Here is a 14,087-nt window from a genome sequence, read left to right on the forward strand (position 1 = left end):
CGTATTTATATCTGCCCCAATCCCCTTATCTTGGGTTTTTGCCCCTCTTATCTTCTTCGTCTTATCTGCACAGCTTTCTTATACTTCGTCTTTTGGTTATATCCGAGTCTTCAATCCAAACGACATAAGAGTCATGGCGCCTAACCTCCCCTCCATTGCCGTGGTGGCTTCATCCCGCGCCGTTATCTCCGGCCGTTTGACCTCTGCCACTGTGGTGATCTCACGGACAACCGGTAAGATCACCGCCGTCTTTGATTCCGTGATTCCAGCATCGGAGTTCCCTGCAGATACTCCCTACACCGACTACTCGCCTCATGTTCTGCTGCCCGGCCTGGTTGACGCGCACGTTCACCTGAACGAGCCTGGCCGCACGGAATGGGAAGGCTTCTATACAGGCACTCAAGCCGCTGCCTTTGGTGGTGTGACCACTGTGATTGATATGCCTCTCAATGCCATCCCGCCCACCACCACCGTGAACGGCTTGAAAGAGAAGATCCAGGCTGCCCAAGGCAAGTGCTGGGTTGATGTCGGTTTCTATGGCGGTATCATCCCCGGCAATGCCGGCGAGCTCAAGGCTCTTGTCCAGGAGGGTGTCCGCGGCTTCAAGGGTTTCCTAATTGACAGTGGTGTAAGTGACTGATATCAGCCTCCTGAGTTCCCTAATCAGTATTTATCTTTTGTAATAGGTTGATGAATTCCCCGCTGTCGACAAGGAGGATATTAAGAAGGTCATGGCCGAGTTGGCCGATGAGCCAACCACTCTCATGTTCCACGCGGAGATGGAGCCTCCCATTACCGCATCCGTGGGCGACGATGTTCAGACATCTGATGCACCTACCGATCCAGTCGGCCCGCTTGAGGCGTATGCTACTTTCCTAGCCTCGAGACCTTCTTCATTCGAGACCTGTGCCATCGAAAGTATTCTTTCTTTGGCTCATCTTGCTCCCAATCTCCCCTTGCACATCGTTCACCTCTCTGCAATGGAAGCTATCCCCTTGTTGCAGGAAGCCCGCGCCAACGGCGTCAAGATCACAGCCGAAACCTGCTTCCACTATCTGTCCCTGGCAGCTGAGGAAGTTCGCGACGGCGACACCCGCCACAAGTGCTGCCCACCTATCCGCTCAAAGCTGAACCAAGATGGTCTGTGGGAAGAGCTGGAGAAGCACACCGAAGACGGCGTCATCAAGACCGTCGTCTCCGACCACTCCCCCTGCACACCAGACCTGAAGATGCTCCCAGCCCACGTCCCCGGCCACTGCACCGGCGGTAAGGACGAGGAGAGTGGCAACTTCTTCTCTGCCTGGGGCGGCATTTCTTCCGTCGGCCTGGGCCTGCCCATCTTCTGGACAGATCTCAGCCGCCGTAAGGGTCTGACCTCCTCACCAGAAGACGAGAACACCAAGAACGCCCTCCAGGACGTTGTCCGTCTCTGCTGCACCAACACTGCTGCCCAGGTTGGCCTGCAGTCGCATAAGGGCGATCTGGTTGTCGGCTTTGATGCTGATATTTGTGTTTTCGACGACTCTGCCGAATGGACCGTCGAGCCGAGCACCATGCTCTTCCGCAACAAGTGCTCCCCCTACCAGGGCCGTACTCTGCGCGGCATGGTTCGTGAGACCTGGTTGCGTGGTGAGCGCATCTTCAGCCGTGACCAGGGCTTCGATAGCCAATCGCCGCAAGGCAAGCTGCTCCTTGAGAAACGGGTTTGAGATATGTCCCACTCTCTTCTTCTTTCTTTTGTCCACGCTTGAGACAAGTTGACATCTCGGCAGGGCGCCTTGCTCTTTTCTCCATATTTCTGCCACTTACATCTCGATCTCAAAGTGAGATCGAACCCTCTGATGAGCACTAATGATCGCACAGCATCCATACCCGTTAGATTAATGACAGCGCGTTGTAGCTTTAGGGATAGAATACCAAATGCAAATCCATCCAAGTCTTCTAAAGAGGGTAGCACATAAAAAGTACATCAATGTAGTCATTATTATTGAATACTATACAAATACATATCAAAGACTCCCAACATCCTCACCATCCCTCCCCTTCTCCCACTTCTCCCTAACCCTCCTCCTAACACCCCCATTAACCCCTTTCCCCCAGATTTCCTCCTTATCCGCCCCAACCTCGACACCTTCATCCACAGCCCTATTCTCCTCCCCAACCGCCCCAATAACGACCTTCTTCTCCCTAAGCCGCCTCTCTTTAACCCTCGCCCGGTCTACCTTCCCAAGATACGTCCAATACAAAAACGACTCCGCAACAGCAACACTCAGCGCCGCAAATAGCCCAAGAAGGACCTTAACCGCCTCGCTCGCCAGGATCTGTGACGTCGGGAATTTCGTCAGCGCCGCGTACACGCTGAACCCGGTCACCAACACCGAGATGAATATGCTAGACACCAGCGAGATCGTCAACGTATCCTCTTCTACATGGCCGTCGGTTGTGTAGGGCGATGTGTGCGGATCCGCATGGTCGGGGTTTGGTTGGTAGTTTGGGTTTAAGAGTCGGTTGTAGGATTCTTGTTCTGTTGCTGCGAGGAGGCGTGCTTTTGATGCGAGATATTCGGCACTCTGTATTGTATAGATTATTAGGATATGCTTTGGTATGGCTTTTTTATATATCCAAGGAAAGGAAAGGAAGGGAAGGGAAGGGATGGGATGGGATGTTGAGTATAGACCACGTACGGGCTCTGGCTTCTTTGGCGGCGGAGGAACGTAGACTTTCGTGCCGCGGAGGAGGGAGCTGAGGACTGTTGGGCTATGAGAGACATGCTCCTTGTATTCAGTGTCTGTTTGGAGGCATCTGGCGAGGCGGATCAGTTGCTCGTGGGCTATCGGGCCTCGCGCTTCCAGCGTGGTAGGCAAGTCTAGCTCCTCGCGGCGCGCAGCTGGAATGACTTCGAACGCGGCGAGGATGCGGTCTGTCGTAACAAGCAGGACCATTATGATACGAAATCAATAAATTAAGACAGTTAAGCACGAATCCATTGAGGAGCAAAGTCCATAGGGGAGATAAAGCGGAACCCCAAAAAAGTGGCAGTTAAGCTCCTCCCCACATCGTCATATCTTCCTCTCTTCTCTCTTCACACATCTCGACCATGGCAGACTCAAAGAAGAGGTAAATACCCAATTCTAATTCTTATTCTATTCAAATCCCCTTCTAGCTTCCAAGCCCCAACCTCAATCCTATGCCCGCATTCAGAAAATCCAAGAAAACTAACCCCTCCAACCCAGCACGGTAACAACACAAACCAACCCGCGCGGGATCCCCGTCGCCCCCTTCATCGACAATGTCAGCGACTACGTCTCCTCCCGCGAGGAAGTCGAGCCTACCCTCCGCTCCTTCCAGGAGATGATCTCCAAGTACCAGTTCATGGAGGTGAACACCCAGCGCCGGGCCCAGGGTCTGCGCGAGAAGATCCCCGATATCAAAAAGACGCTGGAGATGGTGCGGTTCCTGCAGCTGCGCAAGGAGGTAAATATCCCCCGCGTCTTCTACTCATGTGCAATCCGGAGAAAAAAGTGATTCGTGGAGCATGCTTTGGAAATCGAAACTGGACTCAAAAGGGAAATATCAATTCACTAACACTCACTGTAGTCCAACCCTGACTCAGACCTCGAGACTAACTTCGAACTCAATGATACCCTCTACGCCCGGGCTGCGATCTCGCCTGCTGATGCCGAGGAGGTCTACCTCTGGCTTGGAGCGAATGTCATGTTGGCGTACCCGCTCGGCGAGGCGGAGACCATGCTGGATGAGAAGCTCAATGCTGCGGAGTCGAGCTTGAAGAATTGCGAGGAGGATCTGGAATTCTTGCGCGAGCAGATTACGGTTAGTTTATTCCTGCGAGGGACATGTGTGGGTGCGATATTGGCGCTTTTGCTAACGCCTTTTGACTTGCAGACATTGGAGGTTGCCACGGCGCGTGTGTATAACTGGGACGTTGTAGAAAGGCGTAAAGATAAGGCTGATGGCAAGGGTGAAGAGCAAACGAAAAAATAAGAAGCGCCCTGGTGGCTGAATGTGTTTTGGGAGGGATTTATGGGATATTATAAAAATGTTGCCAATGCCATCGATTATGAATGGTCTATTATCTTCCAGGTCAAATGTCAAGGCCGAAAAAATAAGGAAATCATAACGCATCATGGAGAAACATGGAAAACGAAGTAGTGGATATTAGAAGAATAGGCTCGAAACCAAATGCCGTATGCATAGAGAACGGGAACAGAGCAAAAGAGACGCATGTCATGATTCGTGAACCTTGGAGGCAATGGAAAATCGCAAAAAAAAAAACAAAAGAAAGCAAAAGAAAAATAGAACGCCCCCAAATCCCCCAATCTTCATGAAGCTTGAGCACACTAACTTCACTATGAACATCTCCCAGTCCGCCTGTACAACATGTCGTTGGGCACAGGGCATCTGAGGATAGCGGAAGATGTTGGGAGTGCGCCGGTGTGTCTCAAAAACAAAATCCAAATGCTAATCATTCAACTTGGGGAAAAAGATTCATTGGAACATGTTGGAACCTATTCTGTCGGCATCTGAAGCAGCTCGCTCGCGCATCCGCTTCGCGATATCAAAGCCAGTTTCATCACCGACAAAGGTCCACTCCTCAATATCATCAAGGTCGTCATCACCTCCATCCGGGGAGGCCTTAGCTGTAGGTGTAGGAGAGAATGGGGTTGACGAGGCAAGCGACTTTTGCCGGGCCAAGGTCTTAGCGTATTCAAGATCGCGATAGAGGGCCTGGATTGCAGTGGCCACACCGTCTTCCTGAACAAGGAATATCACATTAGCAGTCCATCCATTTAGGCTGCATAGTCTTGGAATAACTCACATTTCGGATCTGGATGCCCAAATTTCGCGCCTTTACAATCATACGTTCGCTGTGGGTTGCCTCCCAGAGAGCCCGCGAGAAGACACTGACGTTCAGTTTCTTCATGCAGATGCCAACGCCTAGATCCTCCACCCGCGAGCCGAAGAAGAACTGGTCTCCAAAGAATGGCTTGACGATGGTGGGGACGCCGGCTCGAAGACTTGCACCGGTGGTTCCTGCTCCACCATGGTGGGCTGCAGCATCGATTTGAGAGAAAAGCCAGTCGTGGGGAGCAGATTGGATCTGAAGGATCTCTGGTGGTAGAGGTATCTCAGTCTTCGTGCTAGCCGGGTCACCCAGCCTATCAGACCAACCCTTGGAGAGGATGCATCGGACATCTGCTTTCAGCACTGATTCGATGACAGTCCTTGTCAGGGCAGAAGGATCCGAGACCACAATCGATCCGAACCCTATGTACACGAGCTTCTTGCCATCCGATCTGGCCTGTGCAATGAAGTTCGATAGTTCAGTCGGAGGAGTCCAATCTGTGCCCTCATTCAAAAACCAGTAACCGGTAATGCGAATCCAATCCGGGTAATCGAGAGGCGGGGCCACCACGGAGGGCGAGTAATTATACAGGAATGGGACTTTGTTTTGCTGCATCTTGTCCAAAGTTGTGGCCTTCAATCCCAACTCGTTGTTTCGCCAGCGGTTCACTTGCCCCGCTATGGCCTTCCAAAAGATATTATCGAACATGACGTACGTGATGTAGTTGTACGCTCCACCCATGCGATTCTCCGGCACCGCGAAAGCATGAGGATAGGCCCTTGTTCTTGTCCATGGCATAGTGAACCCGCGGAAGTACGGAATCCTTAAAGCCTCTGCAATGTGAATCCCGGCCATGGCGCTCGGTGACTCGATTAGAAGGTCACTGCCCTGACAACCAATCCACGCCGATGATAAAAGATCATCGATCCATCCTCTGAACTTCAATGAAGCTTCTCTGAGGAAGGAATATGTGAACATCCCGTTCTCCACGCAAATTCGCATTAGCTCCGCAGGATCACCGTCAACGGGAGCAAAGTCAATCCCGTGTTTTCTGATCCAGGGTTCAAACTCGGCGTGGGTTGCAATCTTCGGTTTGTGGCCCTCCGCAAGCAGTCCCTTGCAAAGCGCAATGTAAGGTTGTACATCGCCCCGGGAGCCGATTGTCAGACATGTAATCCTTAGAGGTTCGGGAGGTTTGAAATTGATAATGGAAGCGCGAGGATCGTCAAAGAATGGATGTATCTCTGATGAATCCTCAGTCAAGGTCGGAGGTGCATCATGTCCCTCAGGGCTATCTAGTCTTGCTTCCTCAAGCATGCGGTGTTCAGCCTTGGCTGCTTCAACTTCGTCTCGTTCATCCTCTGCTAGCAAACCAGATTCCACCAGGAATTTTACAGACTCCAGATTTTGATGCAATGTGACTGCACAGTCGTCCCGTGAATCTGAGGCATTGAACTCAAAGAAAAGCTCTTCATGACCACGGATGATGACAACAAGTCCATGGTATCCAAAGCGGAACCCTTTCTCTTTTTCAACGTTCTCAATGTCTTTGAACGGCAGAATCATTTTGGTCCGAGTACCAGGAATCAGGCTGCGGAAACAGAGCTTTTTCTGACTTATATAAATCTTGCCGTAGAGCGGGAGAACACGATGCAAGTAGGCGTAATAAGTCGCCTGCAGTTTTTCGGTAGGTGGAAGAGCAAAGTGTGCACGAAAGCGATCCCCGTAATTGAATGAACCTTCGTTGTCCTCAGGATCAACGTTCTGATCTTCGAGCAATGGCCCTTCCCGCTCTCCATAATGCTTCTGGCCGCCAATCCACATGCCGGAGACCTTTTCTATATAACCCATTGACTCTGTTGCTAACAGCGTACTCATCTGTTTCGAGCGGCTCTTCAAGTATTCCGCAAACCCAGCGGCGCGTTGAAGGGGATATACGCCCGCTTTGACAAGCTCGTTTAACTGAGTAACCGAGCTCGGCCTTGAAGATTGCATTGGATCAGATTGGCCGGTGGCATATCGCGCGTCTTCTGCGGTTTCATTGTGACCCAGTGTTCCACATGGAGAGCCTGCCGCTGCATCCAGGTCCAGCCGCGCAGATGCAGAGGGAGTCGTATCATCAGAATATCGTCGAATGCTTTCTCCAACATCCAATGAGCGCCCTTGCAGTGTGCGCATAGTGGGTGCTTGAAAGACGTCGCTTCTGTGCAGAATCTGACTGGCCGATTCAGTGGTGTCTGTCATCGATTGTATAATCGGCGATGACCCGGTCCCTTGCTCCGCAAATGAGTCTGCCGAGCCTTGATTTTCATTTCCAACGCTGGAGCTTCGCTTGCGCGGTGAATCTTCCCGTCTCTGATCCGACACTCGGACGCTGCTGACTGACTGTCTCTTATAGGCAGTACGGCTTGACTCGGGTTGATGTTTGATATCGTGTTGATCCTGCGCCTCTTTTGTTGCGGTGGTAGTCGATGCAGCGTTAACCAGACCTTTGATGTAGTTGAACGCATCCTGGCCCGAATCGAAGAACGAGAAGAAATACTTTAAACTGATCAGCAATGAACACAGAGTAACGTTTCGTCCCGCAACCTACCTCATCAATTGCATACGTTTCGCCGCTATCGAGAACTCGAATTTTGAATGTCTCCGCGAAATCGGCCATTGGGCTCTCCTCCAGATCAATAACATTTGCTATTGGAAATGATACTTTAACACTGTCACCTTCATTATGCGTCCGGAAGATGACTTGCTGGAGGGCTTTCACCCATTCCTTTGCACTGGTAGCGCTGTCTGCCCTGAACAAATAAGTTCGCTGATCGGTGGTGACCTGAAAGTCTTTCGCATCACCGTCTTTGCGTTCTGTGAGAGACGCAGAGATCCCATATCGAAGATCGACATGCCCGCTAGGAAAGTAGAGATTGGAGGGATCTGCATAGTATGAGAGGACATCTCCCTTCAGAGCAAACCAATAGCGATGATACTTGGGGTTCTTGCGGCCGCGTTTGGATAGGTACCCCGATTTTATCGCCACGTTGGACTTCTTTGGAAGGTAGGCGTAAAAGCAGATATGACCTTCCGTCACATACATGTAGCCCTGAAGAAGCATGCTCTGAAGCAACGAGCAGGCATACTCCACCAGGACCTTCTCAGGCTTTGCAAACTCAAACATCTTCATCAATCGCATAGAAAGAGCGGACGCAGATGATTGCGGTTGGTCCTCCATGAATTTGTCTGGATTATTGGGCGGTAAATATGGTGTCGCCGATGTCAAATCAAAGTGAGATTGTGCTTCAACCATGCGACTTAGAACAGGGGCTGCTCGCGGTGTGGCACTGCGAGTTCGCCTTAGAGGAGGCACCTTGAGTAACGAGTCGCTTTGGTTTGATGACTCGTTTACCCCGCCTTCTGCATCTGACTTGGGTAATCTCTGCAGAAGCTTGTTGTCTGAACATGCTCTTTGGTGGCGACGTCCTCTTTCTTCCAGAACGAGTTTGCTTGGCTCTGATCTCTTGCTTGGCTGGCGAGGGTCCAAGGATGGCACAGGCGGCGTCCGAGACGATGCCTTCCCGGTAGTTTGTTCGACCCGCGGTTGTTCTTCCATCTCTCCATCACTATCACTTGATTCATCAAACCGGGCATGGAAGTCCGACTTAGATCCGACAGCAGCAATCATGGAGAAGAGGGACTGCTGCATATAATGCACGTTGCCGTCCCGTGAACCCATACCTCGCGGCGGAGCTGTGAAATCAAACTGTGCATCATCCCCATCCTTAAATCTGTCTGGCACTCTGTCTGAAAATGGACGGTTGGACGAAGTAGGTTTCATACTTGCGCTCAACTGCCGGTCTGCCCGGCGTTTGGCGTCGTCCCTTAACGGTCTCATCCTTATCTCCGGTATACCAATACAATACAACCGATGCAAAATATAGGTCAAAGGCGGGAGTAAACGAGATTAGGCCGTGGTGAATCACTAAAATCGGTCGGGCAGTCAGAAGCTCGAGCCAGGTGACAGCCCGGCGCTGATAGGACTATGATGATCAGGTATGCACTGGTAAAATGGGGAGACCATCAACCGAGCTGGACACCAAGTGACTCTGTCATATTAAAATGTTAGGTCAGGCGCCAGATCTTGATAGGCAGGGTTAATGGTGAACAACGCACGGGATTCCAGGGTCTAGGCCGATAAGCGCTTCGAAGCTCGGACACCAGATGTGGATGAAGCTGTCAAACAACGCTCCAAATTATGCAAGCGCCATGATCTATATTGCATAGATCATGGAAATAAAAACAACAAAAAGGAAGTCCAAATCTATCCGGTTCATAGAAGTCTTAGAATGCACAAAGGGAAAGAGATATCACCTGGGCTCTCTCCGCATGCATGTGATCTATGACTCCATCGCCCCTTTTATGTCAGCTTTGTGCCTGAGGCAAGACATGTAGATCATATCTATACTCCATTCTATGCAGGCATCTTCCTTTGTGCCTTTGTGCCTCTTAGGATATTTTCTGATCTTTCTTCTAACTTTGGCTTGGTGCTGTAAATTGTTTACTTTTGTTGAGATACGTGTTCAAAACCAAAAGCAGTTGCTCTTAGTGATGGTTAGGTTAAGCATTTGGCGATCGACCGGCAATTGTTGATCCTAGATGCCATTCGATATTGGATGCCGAATTGAAGTTGAAGCCTGTCAGTTTGTGTAGTTGGATACCCTAGCTTCCAAGGTTATTGCGGCATATAAGGATAACCTCACTGAGCTAGACTAATGCTTCCGTCTTGTGACACTATCAAAAAGAAAGGCAGTGGAACAGCCAAGATCATGTAATATTGCTAAAATTGCAGCGTGCTATAAGAGCTATTCGATCCAAGGTGAAAGATAACATTGTAAATTGTACATAGTGTTGGGGTCGTCGTTAAAACAAAGCTATTCTCAAAAAAAGAGAAAAAAAAAAAAACACTAAACGCCAAATCATGCTTTTTCGGACTTCTTCCGCTTCTTTTCCTCCTTGTCCTTGTGGGACTTCTTCGACTTCTTCCGGCTTAGACTATCATCCTCCTCCTTTTCTTGTGAGTGCTTCTTCGACTTCTTCCGAGGAAGGGCCGCAGCTTGGGGAGCTTCATCCCCAGCCTCATCGTGATCAAGCTTCCTCTTCCGTTCCTCTCCCTTCGGAACCTTGAAGGAAGGCACCTCAGCCTCGGATTCCGAGCTAGATCCAAGAGTCTCTGGGGGCGCACTGGTTGTCCCCACAGGTCTAAAGCGCATCTTCAAGTTCTTCGGCTGTGGCCGGGCCGGCTTGACATATTTGCGCAATTCTGCCACTACGGCATCGGTGTTTTCCGATGTGCTTGGGAGACCGATCATTTCTTGAACGTGGTAACTCGGCACGCTGTGAGCTGCCGTGCAATACGTTTGCGTCTTCTCGTCAAAAACAAGTAGCGATTTGGTCGCGGGACCGGTCTCGGAAAGAGCCTCGACTGGGATACCGTAGTTTACACCTTCGTGAGAAATGATCGGTTCACCATGCATGATCTTGGCCATGCACACCTCTTTGACCTTGGACAAAGGTAGAGAGGCAGGTGCTGTGAGGTGGAGGACTTGTTTGCCGTTGAGATTGGAGAGAAGGGAGGAGGCTTTGGAGGATGGCGGGGCCTGCTTCTTTGCAGACTTGAAACCCGCTGGTGGTTTGTATGGCTGAGGACCGGAGATTGCAACCCTATGAGGAAAGGATTAGTTACTATCAGAGCTGATAGAGGTATAATCACTTACTTCTTGCCTGAGCTGGAGTCGGGCTTCATTTCGTTGGAATTGTCGGAGTCGCTATCGGAGTCCGAACCTGAGTCCGAGGTATCATCTTCGCTTGACTCCTGTGCCTTCGCGTGTTTCGTCATTTCTTTCTCTTTTTCTGTAACAAGCTCGGGCGAGGTCGATCGGCTCGAACTGCTGTCGCTGTCGGATGATGCCATGGCGGCAGTTCAATGTGTTGGGCAAACTCGAGGACGAGACTAAAATGCTTTCGCAAGGATGCGCGGGGTCTGGCACACCAAAAATGCACAAGATAAATGAAACAGGTCAACAAATGGGTAATGCGCAGGATATATATGCAAAGTTCAGCAAAGCCGATCTCGCAAAATGAATTGGATCGACTTTGAGTGAGAATGCTCAGGTCCTACGATCTTTTTTTTCTGCTCCGCGGGAGCACGGGCCACCCGCCAACTTTTTTTGCTTATCGGCTTTGGATCGCATTATCGAGGCCATTTTCCTTTCGAACGTTAGCTCAAAGCGCGTGCGCTTGAATTGTATAATATCATGGTGAAGCGAAAGGCTGAAAAACAGCAATCAGCTGGTAAGCCCTTTATCCATGTTATACGGCACCAATATGAAGCTCACATGTCGTTTCTCTAGGCCCTGTTAGTGCCGTCGCTGCTTTAGCAGCACGCAGAGCTCGGCAGCAACAAGCACAAAGCGCAAATGTACCACAGGATGCGCCACAAGCTATGATTGAGAGCGAGCGGCCCTTGAAAAAGTCACGGCAGTCTCTCGAGGGACCTGAGGCGACCGAAACAAATGAGGAGCGTCATGGTACACGGGCAAAGGCAGCAAAGAAACAAGATGAGCCATTGCCCGCAGAGACAACACCGGAGCGCCCAGTAAGAGCTACTCGGCCTCAAAAAACGGAAGTGGAACGTGAAGCGGGGAATACTCCTAAGCACCCCGAAGACGAGCAGTCTGAAAAAGATCAAGTCGATGATGCAGGAGACATGGATGAGGATGATATTGCGTCTGTCGTGGGTGACGCCGATGGCTATGAATCACCGACAGAAACACCAGCAGAGCTCCAGAATTTCCCTCTATCCAAGGCTCGGTTGAACAAAAGCAACATAGTCTACAGTGATGAGAGCACACTTTGCGTTCGCATTAAGGAACGGACGGTATGGACGAACCTTCCCGGCTCTTTGAGGTGAATACTGACTCTGGCTTGCCTTAGAACCTGGCATTGTTAGGCCATTATGATCTCTGGGTCAAAAGAGGTGTTGTCAGTCTGATGGGCGCCAAATTACATCCGTCCTCGCAATTGCATAGAGTTTATGCTCCCTCAACCCACTCTTTGCCGATCATAAAATGTGTTGCTGGAGTCGACGGCGAAGCAGAAGTGGAGATCAAGTCCTGCACCAGCGGCATATCCCGCCTCCGTGACCTCTCGCCTCTGTATCAAAGGATATGGGCCGGTGAAAACACCGCTGCGGATAAAATCACCCCGAAAGGAGCCGCAAAAGACTCCAAGCGGACTTTTTCGGTGGTATGTTGTCATACTCTACTCCAGATCGTGCTGCGTTCAAAACTAATTGGCGTGGCAGTTGTATACCTCGGCAGATGATTCCTTAAATAGACATATCCGACCGCTTCACCTTGACAAGAAATGGAGTGCATCAATGAAAGCTCTCTCACAACGCCAAGGACAACTTCGGGTCCTAATTTGTGGCCCCAAGGCGTCCGGAAAGTCTACCTTTAGTCGCTACTTGTTGAATCACGTTCTCAGTCCAACGCCCGAGACCGAGAATGGATATACTAATACCGATGGAGTTGCTTTCCTGGATTTAGACCCGGGCCAGCCTGAGTTTGCCCCTATGGGTCAAGTGTATCTCGCACGCTTGCACTCTCCATTCTTCGGTCCGCCTTTCACCCACCCATCTTTGGACGATTCCCGCGACGGCGAAATAGTGCGGGCGCATCATATCGGCGCAGCATCGCCAAAGGAAGACCCTGATCACTATGCATTGGCCGTCATGGATCTTATGGATCAATACCGCTCCTTGCTGGAGAAACATCCCCAATGCCCCCTGATCATCAACTACCCCGGTTGGATTTTTGGACAAGGATTAGAGGTTGCAACTTGGCTGGTCAGATCTCTCGGTCTCTCTGATGTGGTATATATGAGTGAAAAGGGCCCATCAGAAGTCGTAGACCCGTTAGGTCTGGCTGCCCAGGAAGCTCGAGTCCCCTTGACAATCCTCCCATCCCAGCCCACTGATTTCGTGAGCCGATCAAGCGCTCAATTGCGAGCGATGCAGATCCAGTCATACTTCCATATGTCTTATCCAAATGATCTTAGAACTTCGCTTTGGTCAGATGTACCGCTGTCTCGCACCAGACCCATTACTGTGGACTATGCTGGTGCACGACAAGGCATTCTGGGAGTCATGGTCATGGGATCCCAGATCAGTCCCGATCTACTGCATGAAACGCTTGAAGGCGCTATCGTGGGAGTCGTGACAGTGGAATCGCCGAGAGCTATCATGGGTGGGATGGCAACATCAGAGACACCGAATGACGAAGACCATGAGGATATTGACATGGAATCAGCAAACCCAAGCGCGGGCAATTCAGCTGAGCTTTCCATAGCTGACAGCATTGTACGAACATCCGAAGACCTTCCTTACCTCTTTGTTGGTTCTGGCAGTTGCATTCCATTGGATCCCAAAGCGTCAAACTGTCTTGGTCTGGCTTTGGTCCGCTCGATCGATACCTCTTCGCGCAAGCTTGAGCTCTCCACTCCTATTCCCTCATCTCACCTAGAAAAATCCATCGAGCAAGGTCACGGCATTGTGCTGGTCCGTGGCCAGCTTGATAACCCGAATTGGGCTATTAGTGAAGAATACTACGCCGCTCGCGCGGCAGAGCGGCGCTATCAGCAATCGACATCTGGGCCGCGGAAAGCTAGAGGCTCTGGCAGTGATCAGGCACACGAGCTCGATCCGGCTGAGCATAATCGAACGCTTGCATTGCTGCGAGAAAGGGTCCGCCGGGCGAGCAATGTGCCTTGGATGACTGTCGTGGAAGATAACAGTCGTCACCAGCGTGAAGTTGCTGCGCGACGAGAAAAGTCGCTATGGAAATTGAGGAAAAAGGCCTATCCCGGCAGCGAGAGCGAGGCGGACTACTAGCTCCCACATATCAAATATATACATAGGAAGAAATCAAATGCAACAGCAGTTTGCACACAACTTTACTGGTTTCTACATATCGCCCTTTGAGGTTTCAAAGGGCCTTCGCCTGGGCAGTACTCTGCGGAGCCCCTCATTGGTCACGTGGGCGGAACAGCGGGGCGCTTTTTTTCTTATCGGGAAATTCTCCAGGGCCAAGATTTGGTTTTTTTTCCCTTAAGAGTCATAGTCCATATACACTGGGAGGCTACTTCGATTTAGCCAATACATATTGTCGCAATCAAT

The 14,087-nt window shown here is 50.7% G+C and overlaps 6 protein-coding genes across 6 annotated transcripts; 3 read left to right on the plus strand and 3 right to left on the minus strand.

Moving 5' to 3' along the window:
• Positions 1–133: 133 nt before the first annotated feature.
• Positions 134–1,709, plus strand: N7489_006877 (allantoinase alX; the record flags this gene model as incomplete). The annotated part of the gene is made up of 2 exons (XM_056712627.1): positions 134–628; positions 687–1,709. The coding sequence occupies 2 exons, from the start codon at positions 134–136 to the stop codon at positions 1,707–1,709; spliced, it is 1,518 nt and encodes a 505-aa protein (XP_056566342.1).
• Positions 1,710–2,009: 300 nt separating this feature from the next.
• N7489_006878 (TMEM199/VMA12 family protein) lies at positions 2,010–2,942 on the minus strand (the record flags this gene model as incomplete). Its single annotated transcript, XM_056712628.1, has 2 exons — positions 2,010–2,570; positions 2,685–2,942. 2 exons carry the CDS (start codon positions 2,940–2,942, stop codon positions 2,010–2,012), a joined length of 819 nt encoding a protein of 272 aa, XP_056566343.1.
• Positions 2,943–3,097: 155 nt separating this feature from the next.
• N7489_006879 (tubulin-binding prefolding complex subunit PAC10) lies at positions 3,098–4,002 on the plus strand (the record flags this gene model as incomplete). Its single annotated transcript, XM_056712629.1, has 4 exons — positions 3,098–3,117; positions 3,234–3,474; positions 3,598–3,831; positions 3,904–4,002. 4 exons carry the CDS (start codon positions 3,098–3,100, stop codon positions 4,000–4,002), a joined length of 594 nt encoding a protein of 197 aa, XP_056566344.1.
• A 504-nt stretch (positions 4,003–4,506) lies between these two features.
• atg26 (uncharacterized protein) lies at positions 4,507–8,747 on the minus strand (the record flags this gene model as incomplete). Its single annotated transcript, XM_056712630.1, has 3 exons — positions 4,507–4,773; positions 4,838–7,405; positions 7,458–8,747. 3 exons carry the CDS (start codon positions 8,745–8,747, stop codon positions 4,507–4,509), a joined length of 4,125 nt encoding a protein of 1,374 aa, XP_056566345.1.
• Positions 8,748–9,828: 1,081 nt separating this feature from the next.
• On the minus strand, positions 9,829–10,823 carry N7489_006881 (DNA-directed RNA polymerase I subunit RPA34; the record flags this gene model as incomplete). The annotated part of the gene is made up of 2 exons (XM_056712631.1): positions 9,829–10,573; positions 10,627–10,823. 2 exons carry the CDS (start codon positions 10,821–10,823, stop codon positions 9,829–9,831), a joined length of 942 nt encoding a protein of 313 aa, XP_056566346.1.
• Positions 10,824–11,166: 343 nt separating this feature from the next.
• On the plus strand, positions 11,167–13,802 carry grc3 (uncharacterized protein; the record flags this gene model as incomplete). The annotated part of the gene is made up of 4 exons (XM_056712632.1): positions 11,167–11,203; positions 11,263–11,789; positions 11,846–12,157; positions 12,216–13,802. The coding sequence occupies 4 exons, from the start codon at positions 11,167–11,169 to the stop codon at positions 13,800–13,802; spliced, it is 2,463 nt and encodes an 820-aa protein (XP_056566347.1).
• Positions 13,803–14,087: the final 285 nt, after the last annotated feature.

Source organism: Penicillium chrysogenum (assembly GCF_028827035.1).
Source record: "Penicillium chrysogenum strain IBT 35668 chromosome Unknown utg000004l_segment0_segment0, whole genome shotgun sequence".
NCBI classification, from domain to species: Eukaryota; Fungi; Ascomycota; class Eurotiomycetes; order Eurotiales; family Aspergillaceae; genus Penicillium; species Penicillium chrysogenum.